The sequence below is a fragment of the Camelina sativa genome, chromosome 17, assembly GCF_000633955.1.
Source record: "Camelina sativa cultivar DH55 chromosome 17, Cs, whole genome shotgun sequence".
NCBI classification, from domain to species: Eukaryota; Viridiplantae; Streptophyta; class Magnoliopsida; order Brassicales; family Brassicaceae; genus Camelina; species Camelina sativa.
In genome coordinates this window covers 33,979,792-33,997,842 of record NC_025701.1, presented here as the reverse complement: position 1 = coordinate 33,997,842, position 18,051 = coordinate 33,979,792, and the positions used below count along the sequence as shown (strand labels likewise).

Sequence of the window (18,051 nt, the reverse complement as noted above, 5' to 3'; positions counted from 1 at the left end):
AAAGAGTTCTTAAAATTCATTTTAAAGATTTTATGAAAATGTAATTAAATTATATAATTAAGTTAAAAAGAAAATATAAGAACTTAATTTTGGGTGTTAATTATATTTTTCTAAAAATACAATAGTATATAAATAGAAATATTATTAAAAACTGAAGACAAATTAAGGAAATAGTGTTCAAAACTGTGTAAGTGCGACACGTCAGCATTTTCGATGATAATGTTTTTTTTTTTAATGTGTAAGGGATAATAAAATTTTCACAAAAAAAAAGAAAGTAAAAATAAAATAAAAGAAAATATATGTTAAACCGGCATTGGAAGAAAAATGTTCTGGAGTGTGGGTATAAAACACAAATGCGCCTTAGCTGCTCCCCTTAGAAATCTTCTCTCTCTCTCTCTCTCTCTCTCAGCGTCTTTCTCTCTCCCTATCAAAATCCCTTCTTCTCTCTTATTTTACGCGATCCTCTTCAAAACCCTAGTTTCGTTTCGGATCGCTCCACCTCACTTGCGATTTCTCCAAGGATACTCAATTCTTCTCTTTTTTTTTTTATCCTCCTCTTCTAGTTCTCGTTCGTCTGCCTCACCGATCGCCATCAATCCAAGTAATTAGACCAGATCAAACCCCGTTGATATATATATTTTTTTTGATTCGATTCCTCCTTAATCTCGGTGTATTGATCAATTCACGATATGATCAGTGCTTAATCCTCTTAAGTCTTTTTGTTGCTTCAGGAGATGCTCCCCTGCCTTTAAAATCCTAAATCATCATGAAGCTTAGAAGGAGAAGGACTTCGGAAGTGGTGAGTGTTCCTAAACCACGTAATTTAAACCCTTTGATCATTTGAGATTACTTTATCTCTCTTTGCATTTGCGTGTTTATCTACTTTCTAGATCACTCTTTGAATGGGTTTCAATGGGGTTTTTGGGGTTTTTGTATCTTTTATTGTGTGCGGTTCCATTTGAGGCGTTGGTAAATGGGTTTCAATGGGGTTTTTGTATCTTTTATTGTGTGCGGTTCCATTCTATTTGATGTTGTATGTATTGACTGTGTTAACCCTTCTTTTATTCATTTCTTCCAGCCTCCCAAAATCAAATCTTTCATCAATAGTGTTACTGCTGTTCCACTCGAGCAAATACAAGAACCCCTTGCATGTTTCCGCTGGGAATTCGACAAGGTAATTTAATATCCTGTTTGTGAATCTGTTTTCCTTTTTTTTTTTCTTTCTTGTCTACTCTTGTTTTCATGTATGGGGCGTTTTTTTTTTTTTTTTTCTTTTATTTAGGGTGACTTTCATCACTGGGTGGACCTCTTCAATTACTTTGACTCATTTTTTGAGAAGCACGTTAAAGTAAGGAAGGATCTGCATATTGAGGAAAACTTTGAGGAATCTGATCCACCTTTCCCAAAGGATGCTGTTCTGCAAGTTCTCCGAGTTATCAGAGTTGTTTTAGAGAATTGCACAAATAAACATTTTTATAGTTCTTATGAGGTAATTATCTGTGCCAGAATCCCCCTAAATTTCATTGATATTTTTTCCCAAGATACGAGTTTATGTTGCTGATATTTATCAACTCTTGTTCTATGTTGATTGCTGGTTGTTTCGCTAGATATATTGCTTTATATACTAAGCTGTCTATCTGCATAATTCTGACACACTTTTTTTTCTCCATAACTGCAGCAGCATCTTTCTCTCCTGCTTGCATCTACTGATGCTGATGTTGTTGAAGCCTGTCTGCAGACGTTGGCTGCCTTTTTGAAAAGGCAAGTTGGAAAGTACTCAATAAGAGATGCTTCCCTGAATTCGAAACTATTTTCCCTTGCACAAGGCTGGGGGGGAAAAGAGGAAGGCCTTGGCTTGACGTCCTGTGCCACAGAAGACAGTTGTGATCAGGTTTCTCACCAGCTAGGTTGTACTCTTCATTTTGAGTTTTATGCTTCTAATGAATCATCAAGTGAGCTTCCTGGCGGTTTACAAGTTATCCATGTACCTGATGTCAGCATGCGTACAGAGTCTGACCTGGAACTTCTGAACAAATTAGTCATTGATCACAATGTTCCTCCCAGTTTACGATTTGCGTTGTTGACCAGATTGAGATTTGCAAGGGCGTTCTCTTCTTTGGCAACCCGGCAGCAGTATACATGCATTCGCTTATATGCTTTCATTGTATTGGTTCAAGCAACTGGTGACACTGAGAATGTTGTTTCTTTCTTTAATGGCGAACCCGAGTTTGTAAATGAGTTAGTTACGCTGGTAAGCTATGACGATACTGTTCCAGAGAAGATAAGGATACTATGCTTGCTTTCCTTGGTTGCACTATCGCAAGATCGAACTCGGCAGCCGGCTGTTATAACTGCAGTCACCTCTGGGGGGAATCGTGGTTTGCTATCTGGCCTAATGCAGAAAGCGATTGATTCTGTTATTCGTAATACCTCCAAGTGGTCTCTGGGTTTTGCGGAAGCCTTGTTATCCCTTGTTACAGTCCTGGTTTCGTCATCGTCTGGATGTTCTGCCATTCGAGAAGCTGGTCTTATTCCGACCCTAGTGCCTCTCATCAAAGATACAGATCCCCAGCACTTGCATTTGGTCAGTACCGCTGTGCATATATTAGAAGCCTTCATGGATTACAGCAATCCAGCTGCTGCTTTGTTCAGAGATTTGGGTGGCTTAGATGATACTATCTTTCGGTTGAAACTGGAAGTCTCTTGTAAGGAAGACGATGTGAATGAAAAAAATTGCAGTTCTGATAGTAATGGGCCAAATACTGAACAGCTTCCCTATTCTGAAGCATTAATTTCGTATCACAGGAGATTGTTGTTAAAAGCTTTGTTACGTGCAATTTCTCTTGGAACTTATGCTCCTGGTAACACTAACCTCTATGGTTCCGAGGAAAGCTTGTTGCCTGAATGCTTATGCATTATCTTTCGGAGGTCAAAAGATTTTGGGGGTGGAGTATTCTCGCTTGCTGCCACTGTCATGAGTGATCTCATTCATAAAGATCCCACTTGTTTCAATGCTTTAGATTCAGCCGGTATAACGTCTGCATTTCTTGATGCTATATCTGATGAGGTCATCTGCTCTGCAGAAGCCATAACATGTATTCCGCAGTGTCTGGATGCTCTGTGTCTCAACAATAATGGTCTTCAAGCTGTAAAGGACCGAAATGCCTTGAGGTGTTTTGTGAAAATTTTTACGTCTTCGTCTTATCTGCGGGCTCTTACTGGCGATACACCTGGTTCTTTGTCAAGTGGGCTTGACGAACTCTTAAGGCATCAATCTTCATTGCGCACTTATGGAGTTGATATGTTCATTGAGATCCTCAATTCCATGTTGGTTATTGGATCTGGGATGGAGGCCACCACCTCTAAGTCAGCGGATGTGCCTACTGATGCTGTTCCTGTTCCTATGGAAATTGACGTTGATGAGAAGAGCTTGGCAGTTTTGGATGAGGCAGAATCATCTTCTGACACTTCTCCAGCAAACACTGAGCTGTTTCTTCCAGATTGTGTGTGTAATGTTGCTCGTCTTTTTGAAACAGTTCTTCAGAATGCGGAAGTATGTTCCCTGTTTGTTGAGAAGAAAGGAATCGATGCTGTTTTGCAGCTATTCTCTTTACCTCTTATGCCGCTAACAAATTCCCTTGGTCAAAGTTTTTCTGTCGCTTTTAAGAACTTCTCCCCTCAGCATTCGGCTGGTCTAGCCCGTATAGTGTGCTCCTACTTACGAGAACATCTGAAGAAGACAAATGGCCTTTTGGTTTCCATTGAAGGCACTCAGTTTCTTAAATTAGAGTCTGCGCTCCAGACGAAGATTTTGAGATCTCTTTCCTGCCTAGAAGGCATGTTGTCCCTCTCCAACTTTTTGTTGAAAGGAACAGCTTCAGTTATCTCAGAATTGAGTGCTGCTGATGCTGATGTACTGAAAGAACTTGGTATAACATACAAGCAAACGATTTGGCAGATGGCCTTGTGTAATGATACAAAGGAAGATGAAAAAACGAGTGTAGGTCGAGGATCTGATAATTCAGTTTCAGCATCATCCAGTAATATTGAAAGAGAGAGTGATGAGGATTCAAACAATGCTTCTGCCTTCAGATACACAAACCCTGTATCTATTAGAAGCAGTAGTTCTCAGTCTATTTGGGGTGGGGATCGCGAATTTCTGTCTATTGTGCGTTCTGGCGATGGTATTCATGGTCGTACTCGACATGCAATAGCCCGTATGAGGGGTGGTAGAACTCGTCGACATGTGGAGTCTTTTAATTTTGATTCTGATATTCCAACTGATCTACCAGAAACGTCATCTTCCCATGAGCTGAAAAAGAAAAGCACTGAAGTTCTCATTGTTGAAATTTTAAACAAGCTGAATTGTACACTACGTTTTTTCTTCACGGCCCTTGTGAAAGGATTTACCTCTGCTAATCGTCGTAGGATTGATGGAGCATCATTGAGTTCAGCATCTAAGACGCTTGGTACCGCCTTAGCTAAAGTATTTCTTGAAGCTCTTAACTTCGAGGGTTATGGTGCTACTGCTGGGCATGACATCTCTCTGTCAGTGAAGTGCCGATACCTTGGAAAAGTGGTAGATGGCATCACTTCCCTGACATTTGATACTCGAAGGAGGGTCTGTTTTACAGCTATGGTGAATAGTTTTTATGTCCATGGAACATTTAAGGAACTTCTCACAACATTTGAAGCTACAAGCCAGTTGCTTTGGACAGTGCCGTTTTCAATTCCTGCATCTAATACTGAGAATCAGAAGCCAGGTGAAAGGAATATATGGTCTCACAGTACGTGGTTGGTAGATACTCTACAAAACTATTGCCGAGCACTGGACTATTTTGTTAATTCTACATATCTTTTATCCCCAACCTCTCAAACGCAGCTTCTTGTGCAGCCAGCTTCAGTTGGTTTGTCGATTGGACTTTATCATGTACCAAGGGAGCCTGAGACTTTTGTGCGAAATCTGCAGTCTCAGGTTCTGGATGTCGTACTACCTATATGGAACCACACTATNCCGCTGTGCATATATTAGAAGCCTTCATGGATTACAGCAATCCAGCTGCTGCTTTGTTCAGAGATTTGGGTGGCTTAGATGATACTATCTTTCGGTTGAAACTGGAAGTCTCTTGTAAGGAAGACGATTTGAATGAAAAAAATTGCAGTTCTGATAGTAATGGGCCTGATACTGAACAGCTTCCCTATTCTGAAGCATTAATTTCGTATCACAGGAGATTGTTGTTAAAAGCTTTGTTACGTGCAATATCTCTTGGAACTTATGCTCCTGGTAACACTAACCTCTATGGTTCCGAGGAAAGCTTGCTGCCTGAATGCTTATGCATTATCTTTCGGAGGGCAAAAGATTTTGGGGGTGGAGTATTCTCGCTTGCTGCCACTGTCATGAGTGATCTCATTCACAAAGATCCCACTTGTTTCAATGCTTTAGATTCAGCTGGTATAACGTCTGCATTTCTTGATGCTATATCTGATGAGGTCATCTGCTCTGCAGAAGCCATAACATGTATTCCGCAGTGTCTGGATGCTCTGTGTCTCAACAATAATGGTCTTCAAGCTGTAAAGGACCGAAATGCCTTGAGGTGTTTTGTGAAAATTTTTACGTCTTCGTCTTATCTGCGGGCTCTTACTGGCGATACACCTGGTTCTTTGTCAAGTGGGATTGACGAACTCTTAAGGCATCAATCTTCGTTGCGCACTTATGGAGTTGATATGTTCATTGAAATCCTCAATTCCATGTTGGTTATTGGATCTGGGATGGAGGCCACCACCTCTAAGTCAGCGGATGTGCCTACTGATGCTGTTCCTGTTCCTATGGAAATTGACGTTGATGAGAAGAGCTTGGCAGTTTTGGATGAGGCGGAATCATCTTCTGACACTTCTCCAACAAACACTGAGCTGTTTCTTCCAGATTGTGTGTGTAATGTTGCTCGTCTTTTTGAAACAGTTCTTCAGAATGCGGAAGTATGTTCCCTGTTTGTTGAGAAGAAAGGAATCGATGCTGTTTTGCAGCTATTCTCTTTACCTCTTATGCCTTTAACAAACTCCCTTGGTCAAAGTTTTTCTGTCGCTTTTAAGAACTTCTCCCCTCAGCATTCGGCTGGTCTAGCCCGTATAGTGTGCTCCTACTTACGAGAACATCTGAAGAAGACAAATGGCCTTTTGGTTTCCATTGAAGGCACTCAGTTTCTTAAATTAGAGTCTGCGCTCAAGACGAAGATTTTGAGATCTCTTTCCTGCCTAGAAGGCATGTTGTCCCTCTCCAACTTTTTGTTGAAAGGAACAGCTTCAGTTATCTCAGAATTGAGTGCTGCTGATGCTGATGTACTGAAAGAACTTGGTATAACATACAAGCAAACGATTTGGCAGATGGCCTTGTGTAATGATACAAAGGAAGATGAAAAAACGAGTGTAGGTCGAGGATCTGATAATTCAGTTTCAGCATCATCCAGTAATGTTGAAAGAGAGAGTGATGAGGATTCAAACAATGCTTCCGCATTCAGATACACAAACCCTGTATCTATTAGAAGCAGTAGCTCTCAGTCTATTTGGGGTGGGGATCGCGAATTTCTGTCTATTGTGCGTTCTGGCGATGGTATTCACGGTCGTACTCGACATGCAATAGCCCGAATGAGGGGTGGTAGAACTCGTCGTCATGTGGAGTCTTTTAATTTTGATTCTGATATTCCAACTGATCTACCAGAAACGTCATCTTCCCATGAGCTGAAAAAGAAAAGCACTGAAGTTCTCATTGTTGAAATTTTAAACAAGCTGAATTGTACACTACGTTTTTTCTTCACGGCCCTTGTGAAAGGATTTACCTCTGCTAATCGTCGTAGGATTGATGGAGCATCATTGAGTTCAGCATCTAAGACGCTTGGTACCGCTTTAGCTAAAGTATTTCTTGAAGCTCTTAACTTCGAGGGTTATGGTGCTACTGCTGGGCATGACATCTCTCTGTCAGTGAAGTGCCGATACCTTGGAAAAGTGGTAGATGACATCACTTCCCTGACATTTGATACTCGAAGAAGGGTCTGTTTTACAGCTATGGTGAATAGTTTTTATGTCCATGGAACATTTAAGGAACTTCTCACAACATTTGAAGCTACAAGCCAGTTGCTTTGGACAGTGCCGTTTTCAATTCCTGCATCTAATACTGAGAATCAGAAGCCAGGTGAAAGGAATATATGGTCTCACAGTACGTGGTTGGTAGATACTCTGCAAAACTATTGCCGAGCACTGGACTATTTTATTAATTCTACATATCTTTTATCCCCAGCCTCTCAAACGCAGCTTCTTGTGCAGCCAGCTTCAGTTGGTTTGTCGATTGGACTTTATCATGTACCAAGGGAGCCTGAGACTTTTGTGCGAAATCTGCAGTCTCAGGTTCTGGATGTCGTACTACCTATATGGAACCACACTATGTTTCCAAATTGCAATCCTAATTTTGTTGCTTCAGTTACTTCGCTTGTTACACATATATACTCTGGTGTTGTGGATGCTAGACAAAATCGAAGTGGTGTTACCCGGGGTACAAACCAAAGAGCCTTGCCTCTACAACCTGACGAAGCCATTGTTGGTATGATTGTTGAAATGGGATTTTCAAGGGCAAGGGCTGAAGACGCGTTACGAAGAGTTGGAACAAACAGTGTTGAAATGGCTATGGAGTGGTTGTTTACCAATCCTGAGGATCCTGTGCAGGAAGATGACGAATTGGCCCAAGCACTTGCCCTATCTCTTGGAAGTTCATCTGACACTCCAAAACTTGAGGATACAGAAAAGCCTGTAGATGTTCCGCAGGAAGAAGCGGAGCCAAAAGAACCACCTGTTGATGAAGTTATTGCTGCATCAGTGAAGTTATTTCAGAGTGATGATTCTATGGCTTTCCCGTTGGTGGATTTGTTTGTGACACTTTGTAACCGAAACAAAGGGGAAGATCGGCCAAAAATAGTGTCGTATCTTATTCAGCAACTGAAGCTTGTACAACTTGATTTCTCCAAGGATACTGGTGCTTTGACTATGATACCACATATTTTAGCATTAGTACTCTCTGAAGATGATCACACACGAGAAATTGCTGCACAAGATGGTATTGTGACCGTAGCAATTGGTATCTTGACGGATTTCAACCTTAAGAGTGAATCTGAATCAACTGAGATTCTAGCTCCAAAATGCATTAGTGCTTTGCTTCTTGTCTTGAGCATGATGCTGCAGGCACAGACAAGACTCTCGTCTGAATATGTGGAAGGAAATCAAGGTGGATCTTTAGAGCCGAGCAATTCTCCACAAGACTCTACGGCAGCTTTAAAAAACGCGTTATCTTCAGATGTTGCTAAAGGGGAGTCAAACCAGGCTTTGGAATCGATTTTTGGAAAATCTACAGGCTATCTGACCATGGAAGAGGGTCAAAAAGCTTTACTAATCGCCTGTGGCCTCATAAAGCAACGTGTTCCAGCTATGATCATGCAGGCTGTGCTTCAGTTATGTGCTCGTCTAACGAAAACACATGCTTTAGCTATCCAGTTTCTGGAAAATGGAGGTTTATCTTCACTTTTTAATCTTCCGAAAAAATGTTTTTTCCCGGGGTATGATACCGTTGCATCTGTTATTGTTCGGCATCTTGTTGAAGATCCTCAAACTCTCCAAACTGCTATGGAATCTGAAATACGACAGACCTTGAGTGGGAAGAGACATATAGGTAGGGTATTACCTCGGACATTCCTCACAACAATGGCGCCTGTAATTTCAAGAGATCCGGTTGTTTTTATGAAAGCTGTGGCTTCAACTTGTCAGTTGGAGTCATCAGGAGGGAGGGACTTTGTGATACTGTCAAAGGAAAAAGAAAAGCCAAAAGCTTCTGGCAATGAACACGGACTCTCTTTGAATGAACCCCTTGGAATATCTGAAAATAAGCTTCATGATGGGTCAGGAAAATGTTCAAAAAGCCACAGAAGAGTCCCTGCTAACTTCATCCAGGTTATTGATCAGCTTATTGACATTGTCTTGAGTTTTCCTAGGGTGAATAGACAAGAAGATGATGAAACCAATTTATTTTCGATGGAGGTTGATGAGCCGACTACTAAAGTGAAGGGTAAATCAAAAGTTGGTGATCCGGAGAAAGCAGAACTTGGATCTGAAAAATCTGAAGAATTGGCCAGGGTAACATTCATTTTGAAGTTGTTGAGTGATATTGTTCTCATGTACTTGCATGGTACCAGTGTAATACTGAGGCGGGATACAGAAATATCTCAACTTCGAGGATCCAATCTACCTGATGATTCACCTGGAAATGGAGGGTTAATTTACCATGTCATTCACCGATTGCTTCCTATATCTCTCGAAAAGTTTGTTGGACCTGAAGAATGGAAGGAGAAACTGTCTGAAAAGGCTTCCTGGTTTCTCGTCGTTTTGTGCAGTCGTTCCAGTGAAGGGCGTAGAAGAATAATCAATGAGCTTTCGAGGGTTTTATCCGTATTTGCGTCTTTGGGAAGGAGTTCGAGTAAAAGTGTTCTATTACCTGATAAAAGAGTTCTTGCTTTTGCTGACCTGGTTTATTCGATCTTGACAAAGAATTCATCTTCAAGCAATGCACCTGGTTGTGGCTGCTCACCTGACGTTGCAAAGAGCATGATAGATGGGGGAACTATTCAGTGTCTGACCAGTATCCTTAACGTGATTGATCTTGACCACCCTGATGCTCCAAAGCTTGTCACTCTTATTCTCAAGTCTCTTGAGATATTAACGAGGGCTGCAAATGCTGCTGAGCAGCTAAAGTCAGAAGGACCCAACGAGAAAAAAAGCACCGATTCTGATGAGAGACATGATAGTCATGGAACTTCAACTGAGGCTGAAGTTGGTGAGCTGAATCAAAATAATAGCAGTCTACAGCCNTCAAAGTGTGCAACCATCACCTTTGAACCGTGACAACAATGAGCTCTCATCCATGGAAGCTACACAAGATGTGAGAAATGATGAACAAGTTAATGAAGGTAGCTTGGATGGTGGGGCACCTGAAGNGGTTCGAGTCAAACCCAGGCTATGCCTCAGGAGATGAGGATAGAGGGCAATGAGACAATACTGCCTGAGCCTATTCAGATGGATTTCATGCGAGAAGAGATTGATGGTGATCAAATAGAAATGAGTTTTCATGTTGAAAATAGGGCTGACGATGATGTAGATGATGATATGGGCGATGAAGGGGAGGATGATGAAGGAGATGATGAAGACGCAGATTTAGTGGAAGATGGAGCTGGTGTTATGTCTCTTGCTGGAACTGATGTGGAAGACCCTGAAGATACTGGCCTTGGAGATGAATATAATGATGACATGATTGATGAGGATGAGGATGATTTCCACGAGAATCGTGTAATAGAGGTGCGGTGGAGGGAAGCTCTTGATGGCCTGGATCACTTCCAGATTCTTGGGCGATCTGGTGGTGGAAATGGTTTTATTGATGATATTACAGCTGAGCCTTTTGAAGGTGTGAATGTGGATGATCTGTTTGCTGAACGGAGACCCTTGGGTTTCGAGCGTAGACGTCAAACGGGCAGATCATCTTTTGATCGATCTGGTTCAGAAGTACATGGTTTTCAGCATCCGCTCTTCTCCAGACCTTCACAAACTGGCATTACAGCGTCAGTGTCAGCAAGTGCTGGCAGCATATCCAGGCATTCAGAAGCTGGCAGCTATGACGTAGCACAGTTTTACATGTTTGATACACCTGTTCTACCATTTGATCATGTTCCACTTGATTCTTTCAGTGATCGTTTAGGAGGTGGTGGGGCACCTCCTCCATTGACTGATTATTCTGTTGTTGGTATGGATTCATCAAGAAGAGGGGTTGGTGATAGTCGGTGGACTGATATAGGTCATCCTCAGCCAAGTAGCCTTTCTGCTTCAATTGCCCAGTTGATAGAAGAACATTTTATTTCCAACTTGCGTGCTTCTGCTCCAGCAGATACTATTGTTGAAAGGGAGACTAATACCACAGAAGTCCACGAGCAGCAACACCCAATTGTTCCTCCATCTGTTGGAAGTGAAACTGTTTTGGGGGATGGTAATGAAGGTGGTCAACAAAGTGAAGAACGTGAACTGTTAAATAACAATGAAAATGTTAATAACCCACTTGATGCAACGGCTGGAAGTTTCTCTCAGGCTCAAGCTAATCTAGCTTCTCCAGTCGTCCGAGATGCAGGTGAAAGTCCGCAGCCTCTTCCTTTGAACAGTACACCTAATGAGATTGATAGAATGGAAGTTGTGGAAGGTGATGGAGCACCTATTGAGCAAGCAGACCGCGAAACAGTGCATCTTATCTCCACTGCCCATGGTCAAGATGTGTCTGTAACCGTGACCCCTTCTGCAGTTGATGATCCTGATTCTAATTTTCAACCAAGTGTTGATGTAGATATGAGTGGCGATGGTGCAGAGGGAAATCAAAGTGTGCAACCTTCACCTTTGAACCGTGACAACAATGAGCTCTCATCCATGGAAGCTACACAAGTTGTGAGAAGTGATGAACAAGTTGATGAAGGTAGCTTGGATGGTGGGGCACCTGAAACGAATGCCATCGATCCTACGTTTTTGGAAGCTCTCCCTGAAGATTTGCGGGCAGAAGTCCTTGCTTCTCAGCAAGCTCAGTCTGTCCAGCCTCCAACTTATGAACCACCTCCAGTAGACGACATAGATCCTGAATTTTTGGCTGCACTCCCCCCGGATATCCAAACAGAAGTTCTTGCTCAACAAAGGGCACAAAGGATGGTACAGCAGTCACAAGGACAACCAGTTGACATGGATAACGCTTCAATTATTGCTACTCTACCTGCTGATTTACGTGAAGAGGTTTGTATCTCTTTATTTGAAGTTAGGTTATTTGAATTTTGAAATGATTATAACAATCTAAAATATGCTATTTTCAGGTTCTCTTAACTTCTTCAGAAGCAGTTTTGGCAGCTTTGCCTTCACCTTTACTTGCAGAAGCGCAGATGCTCAGAGACCGAGCAATGAGTCACTATCAGGCTCGTAGTAGTGGTTTTGGAAGTAGCCACAGGCTGAATAATCGGAGGAATGGTTTGGGTTACAATAGGCTGACAGGGATGGACAGGGGTGTTGGAGTCACTATTGGTCAGAGGGCTGTTTCATCTTCTGCAGATGGCTTGAAAGTTAAAGAGGTTGAAGGAGACGCTCTTGTGAATGCTGATGCCTTGAAATCACTAATCAGGCTATTACGACTAGCACAAGTAAGAGGCATTCCTGTTTTTTCCTAACCTTTTCTAGCAATTATTTCTTAATGCCGAATTGACTAATTTAATTGAAGTATCACAAGAACTTTTTTATGCTAACAGTGATGTTCTTTTTAATGTAACAGCCGTTGGGAAAAGGCCTTCTGCAGAGGGTTCTATTGAATCTTTGTGCTCACAGCGGTACAAGAGCAAACCTGGTTCAACTTTTACTGGATATGATTAGGCCAGAGATGGAAACATCACCAAGCGAGTTGGCAATAACTAATCCGCAAAGACTCTATGGCTGTCAATCAAATGTTGTTTATGGTCGATCCCAGCTGTTGAATGGTAGTACTTCCTGCCAAAATTCTTTGTTTGCTATTCTTGCAAGAACCCTGAGCACCGACTGACTTTATTTGTTCTTAACACAGGTCTTCCTCCTTTAGTGTTCCGTCGGGTGCTTGAGGTTTTGACTTACTTGGCGACAAATCATTCTGCTGTTGCTGACATGTTGTTTTACTTTGATTCGTCACTTCTATCCCAGTTGTCAAGCCCAAAAGCCTCTGTATACGAAGGCAAGGGTAAAGAGAAAGTTACTCATGTGGCAGATCCCCGGGATCTGGAGATACCTCTGGTTGTCTTCCTAAAACTGCTTAACCGGCCTCAGCTTTTGCAGAGTACATCTCATCTAGCGCTGGTATGTTTAGCATGATTTTCAGAACAGCAGGTCTTTTCTCATGGCGATCTCATGAAAGTTGTTTTGGTTGTTAATTCACCCGTTTTCTTTCAGGTCATGGGTTTGCTGCAAGTTGTTGTCTACACAGCAGCATCCCGAATTGAGGGTTGGTCTCCGTCATTAGAAGAACCTGAGAAATCAGAAAACAAACCCGTCGGTGAAGAAGCTTCAAGTGAAACACAAAAAGATGCTGAATCTGAGCGAGTGGATGAAGCTGAGCTATCTGTTGCAAGAAAAAAGAATTGTGCTGAAATATATAACATATTCTTGCATTTGCCACAGTCTGACCTCGGCAATCTTTGCATTCTTCTTGGATATGAAGGGTAAGAGACACCCTCCTTCCTTTCTTCAATTCTTTGCGTTCTTTAGCTTCCTCTTTCTTCTTATATATCTTTGTAGACATATTCTTGCATTTGTCTTTTCTTTTTTCCCTTGGTCAGTTATTTCCCTGAATTGCTTTAGACGAACTCATATGTTTTATTACCGTAATAGGTTATCGGATAAAATTTACTCATTAGCGGGAGAGGTACTGAAAAAGTTGGCTGCTGTAGATGTGGCTCATCGCAAGTTTTTCACGAAAGAACTCTCAGAATTAGCGAGTGGTTTGAGTGCCTCAACTGTCCGCGAGCTGGCAACATTAAGCAAAACACAGAAGATGAGTCACAGTACAGGTTCCATGGCGGGGGCTTCAATTCTCCGTGTTCTGCAAGTGCTTAGCTCACTAACTTCCCCTATTGAGGATAGCAATGCGGGAACTGAAAGGGAAACTGAACAGGAGGAACAAAACATTATGAAGAGACTGAATGTGGCATTAGAGCCTTTGTGGCAGGAACTTAGCCAGTGTATCAGTATGACGGAGTTGCAGCTGGATCATACTGCAGCTACAACAAATGTTAACCCCGGAGATCATGTTCTAGGGATCTCTCCTCAGTCCTCTCTTTCTCCTGGAACTCAGAGGCTCCTGCCTCTTATTGAGGCTTTCTTTGTACTCTGTGAAAAGATTCAAACTCCGTCAATGTTACAGCAGGATGCAAATGTGACAGCGGGAGAAGTAAAGGAGTCGTCTGCTCATGGTTCATCATCCAAATCCAGTGTAGATTCTCAGAAAAAGTCTGATGGCTCTGTTACATTTGCAAAGTTTGCGGAGAAGCATAGGCGACTCTTGAATTCATTTGTTAGGCAAAATCCGAGTTTGCTAGAGAAGTCTCTTTCAATGATGCTCAAGGCGCCTAGGCTGATTGATTTTGACAACAAGAAAGCGTACTTCAGGTCAAGAATAAGGCACCAACATGATCAACATATTTCTGGGCCATTGCGTATTAGTGTCCGCCGAGCTTACGTGCTGGAAGATTCGTACAATCAGTTACGTATGCGCTCCCCACAGGATCTGAAGGGACGTCTGAATGTGCAGTTTCAAGGTGAGGAAGGTATTGATGCCGGTGGTCTTACCAGAGAATGGTATCAGTTATTGTCAAGAGTTATATTTGACAAAGGAGCGTTGCTCTTCACTACTGTTGGAAATGATGCCACCTTCCAACCGAATCCCAATTCTGTTTATCAAACTGAGCATCTATCATACTTCAAATTTGTTGGTCGCATGGTAATATATCAGGACCTTCCCAATGCAATGTCGGGATTGTTTGTTTTTGGCCTCTCTGATGTGTTTGTGATGTCATTGCAGGTGGCAAAGGCATTGTTTGATGGGCAGCTTTTGGATGTCTATTTCACTCGTTCCTTTTATAAGCACATACTCGGTGTGAAGGTGACTTATCATGACATTGAGGCGGTGGATCCTGATTACTACAAGAATTTGAAGTGGCTATTAGAGGTTTGAGGACCTGACCTTTATTTACCTTTATCTATTACAAAGCTCAAAAACTGAAGTCAGGTCCTGCTTTTTGAGACTTACTTGTGTCCCTTTTTTCTGTTCATTCAGAATGATGTGAGCGACATACTCGACCTCACATTTAGTATGGACGCAGATGAGGAGAAACATATTCTTTACGAAAAGACTGAGGTGTGTGCTGATATATGTTCTTTTATGTGCTTAATCCCAATGTGCCTACTATATTGAATTTGATCTATCTTTGATGCAAAGGTGACGGACTATGAGCTTAAACCTGGAGGACGAAACATACGGGTAACAGAAGAAACAAAACATGAGTATGTTGACCTTGTGGCCGGCCACATACTTACCAATGCTATTCGGCCTCAAATCAACGCCTTCCTCGAGGGCTTTAATGAATTGATACCTCGTGAGCTTGTATCGATTTTCAACGATAAAGAGCTTGAGCTCCTAATAAGTGGGTTGCCTGAGATTGACTGTAAGTTGGATTCTGTTGTTCAATATTGTTGTATCTACTTATTTGCTTATGCATTAGGTATTATGACATTTGTTATTTCGTCTTTTTTTAGTTGATGATCTAAAAACCAATACCGAGTATACCAGCTACACGGCAGGATCCCCAGTTATTCATTGGTTCTGGGAAGTCGTTAAAGCTTTTAGCAAAGAAGACATGGCTAGATTTCTTCAATTTGTCACCGGAACATCAAAGGTAAACCTATATTAGCTAGCTTCCGTCCAAGTTACTTGAGATGTTTTTTTTTGGTATATCTGTCATTGTTTTGTTTTTTTTCTGGTTGGTTGATGATCTCGATCTCCTTCCTCACTTTCCCTTTCTGAAAGGCTACAAAAACGTAAAAAGGAAAAGATTATTTTTGTTTAACAAGCGGTGTTTCTGTTTTCAGGTTCCTTTGGAAGGCTTCAAGGCACTGCATGGTATTTCTGGCCCTCAAAGACTACAAATCCACAAAGCATATGGAGCTCCGGAGCGGCTGCCATCAGCTCATACATGGTTAGAAATCATTACAAAGCCTTTTTCAGTTAAATGATTAATTTTTTTGACTTTCTCGTTAAGTATGTTTGCCAATTTTGTTCTGTTGCAGTTTTAACCAACTAGACCTCCCTGAGTATCAGTCTAAAGAACAACTACAGGAACGCCTGCTACTTGCCATTCATGAAGCGAGTGAAGGTTTTGGGTTTGCCTGAACAAAGCTTCTTTCTGGAAACCGTCACCTTTAGAATCAGTGAAAACCCATCAATCCTTCATTCTTTTGACTCCTCTGTACATGTAAGTAAGCTTCACACTTGTACATATTTTTGATTTACCCATAAATTGCTGAGCTTGGAAATCTCAAGATTTCACTTGTTTTTGTGGCAGATCTCGAAGATTTTCAGGCAGGATAAGGAGAAAGAGCTTTTGATTAAAGACTGCAGCAGAATGAATAGAAAAACTCAAGGGGGCTATTTTTGTTTGTCCATATATGATGTTAGTATTAGTCTATTATTAGGGTTTCTTTCTCTCTCTCTCTCTCTCTCCTTAGATTTTGTAAATCAAAAATCCTTTAAAAATAGTTGCAAACTTCCCAAAGATTAGTAGTTTGATATTTGCTATCCATTTTTTAGTAGCAAAATAAGAGGAAAATTACATAACTACTGCGTTTCTTATTTTAAACACACTACTGACTCCTTAATCCCTTACAAAAACGCTAAACAGGTGCAAGCAGATAAAGCTATAACAACTGATTTAACAGTAACGCTCGTCGGCATCTTCCCTTTGTCTTTCCTCAACAACATACCTTCATACAAAGGCCAGTTTATGACAACAAGTATCCCTGTTATCACAAATTGAAAACCCATCGTCTTAAAATCTCCACCGTCTCTAGAAGCAAGTCTCATAACTGCTGCGGCGAAGCAGAAGAGATTGAGCATGCCGAGTGTTCCGAGGAGGAGAAACATTGGAGACTCCACTCCAAACTCCATTACCTCATCCTTGTATCTCTCTGCTGCTTCTTCATCTGCTACTTTCGATGTTATCACAAACGCTGACTCCGAAACCCCAAGTAGCTTCATAATCGTGTCCGTGAAACCGAAAAGAAACGAGCTTGTTCTTCTATATAGCCACACCCTTTGCTCGTTCCACCATCCACGGAACGTCCCTCCGCACCACAGGAACTCAGCTAAGCTGTAGGCTTTAGCTACCACAGTGACGTATCCAAACGGGATAAACCACGAGCTCGAGACCTGGATATATTCAAAGTACCCTATGAGACTCCGAGTTTATACCGAAACAAAAAGCAGAGGAAATATATGATTACCTTTGGAAACAGAGGAATGCCTTTGAAGAGGCAGAGAGAAGTCAAAACAGAGTAAACGAGCACAGGTACTGACGATGGAGCCCAAAGGCAATAGCAACAGTAACCAAGTATCAGCCCTAAACTGATCTTTCCTTTTCCATACCAAACCGGACTATACTCGGAAAGTAGAACCTGAAAGTCTCCCTCTGACCATCTCCTATGCTGCACAAGCATCTGATGCAAATTTGTCGGGGCTACCCCGAGAAAATCTTTCTTTTCCGGGTTCAAGAACGCTGATTTCCATCCCCGACACTGAATCGCTAAACCAGTTATCACATCCTCTACCGGGCAACCGTATTTCACTCCCATCTGCCATGCAAAGGGATAATGAGAAGTGAACGCTTTAACTTGAGTAAAAAGAAACAGTCGGAGTAAGTGATTTAGTATTAATCATTTGCCATACCTCTTTTCCCCATTGAGTGTTTGCCTCATAAGTGCAGCTCGCGAGATCCTTAATCATCTCAGGCTCTATCATTTCTTGAACTTGCTCAGATTTTACTTCTTCTTCTCCATACTTTCTTCCACATATCACATCTCTTCTGTGAAAGCAGCCAGTTCCTATGTATAACGGACCACCATTTCCATCCAAACCAATAAACTCCACCTGTTTTTTTTCACATCCCAAAACATTAAAGTTAAGAAATCCTTAATAATCTATGTAGTTTTAATGTGGTTTCTTGTTAACTTACATCCACTCCTACTCGCATCATGGTTGCATACAAATCATTCCTTGTGACGTTGTCAAAACACTGCGGAAACTGCACGAAAGCAATCTCTTTTCCTTCTTTCTCATCAAGAAGAATGCAGAGCGCATCGCGTGCTGACTTTGAGTTGTTTGCGTACATATCACAGTCCAAGTTTAGTATGATTTTCCCACAAGTTATCTTC

The 18,051-nt window shown here is 41.6% G+C and overlaps 2 protein-coding genes across 2 annotated transcripts in view; one reads left to right on the top strand and one right to left on the bottom strand.

The window, feature by feature from the left end:
- LOC104758875 (E3 ubiquitin-protein ligase UPL1) lies at nt 387–16,459 on the top strand. The gene is made up of 19 exons (XM_019239066.1): nt 387–601; nt 732–799; nt 1,079–1,174; nt 1,283–1,489; nt 1,679–4,004; nt 6,410–9,908; nt 10,029–11,850; nt 11,928–12,248; nt 12,377–12,578; nt 12,662–12,927; nt 13,021–13,289; nt 13,459–14,566; nt 14,648–14,794; nt 14,903–14,983; nt 15,065–15,290; nt 15,382–15,521; nt 15,715–15,821; nt 15,913–16,097; nt 16,188–16,459. The coding sequence occupies exons 2-18, from the start codon at nt 767–769 to the stop codon at nt 16,013–16,015; spliced, it is 10,953 nt and encodes a 3,650-aa protein (XP_019094611.1). The 5' UTR covers nt 387–601; nt 732–766; the 3' UTR covers nt 16,016–16,097; nt 16,188–16,459.
- The window catches only part of LOC104758877 (cellulose synthase-like protein E1), a 3,237-nt gene continuing 1,589 nt past the window's right edge, over nt 16,404–18,051 (bottom strand). Inside the window, exons 3-6 of the mRNA XM_010481841.2 lie at nt 17,853–18,047; nt 17,567–17,767; nt 17,125–17,472; nt 16,404–17,050 (exon numbers count right to left, since the gene is read on the bottom strand). Of these exons, the coding sequence (XP_010480143.1) occupies nt 16,505–17,050; nt 17,125–17,472; nt 17,567–17,767; nt 17,853–18,047 (1,290 nt within the window). The 3' untranslated portion in view covers nt 16,404–16,504. The remainder of the gene's footprint in view (nt 17,051–17,124; nt 17,473–17,566; nt 17,768–17,852; nt 18,048–18,051) is intronic.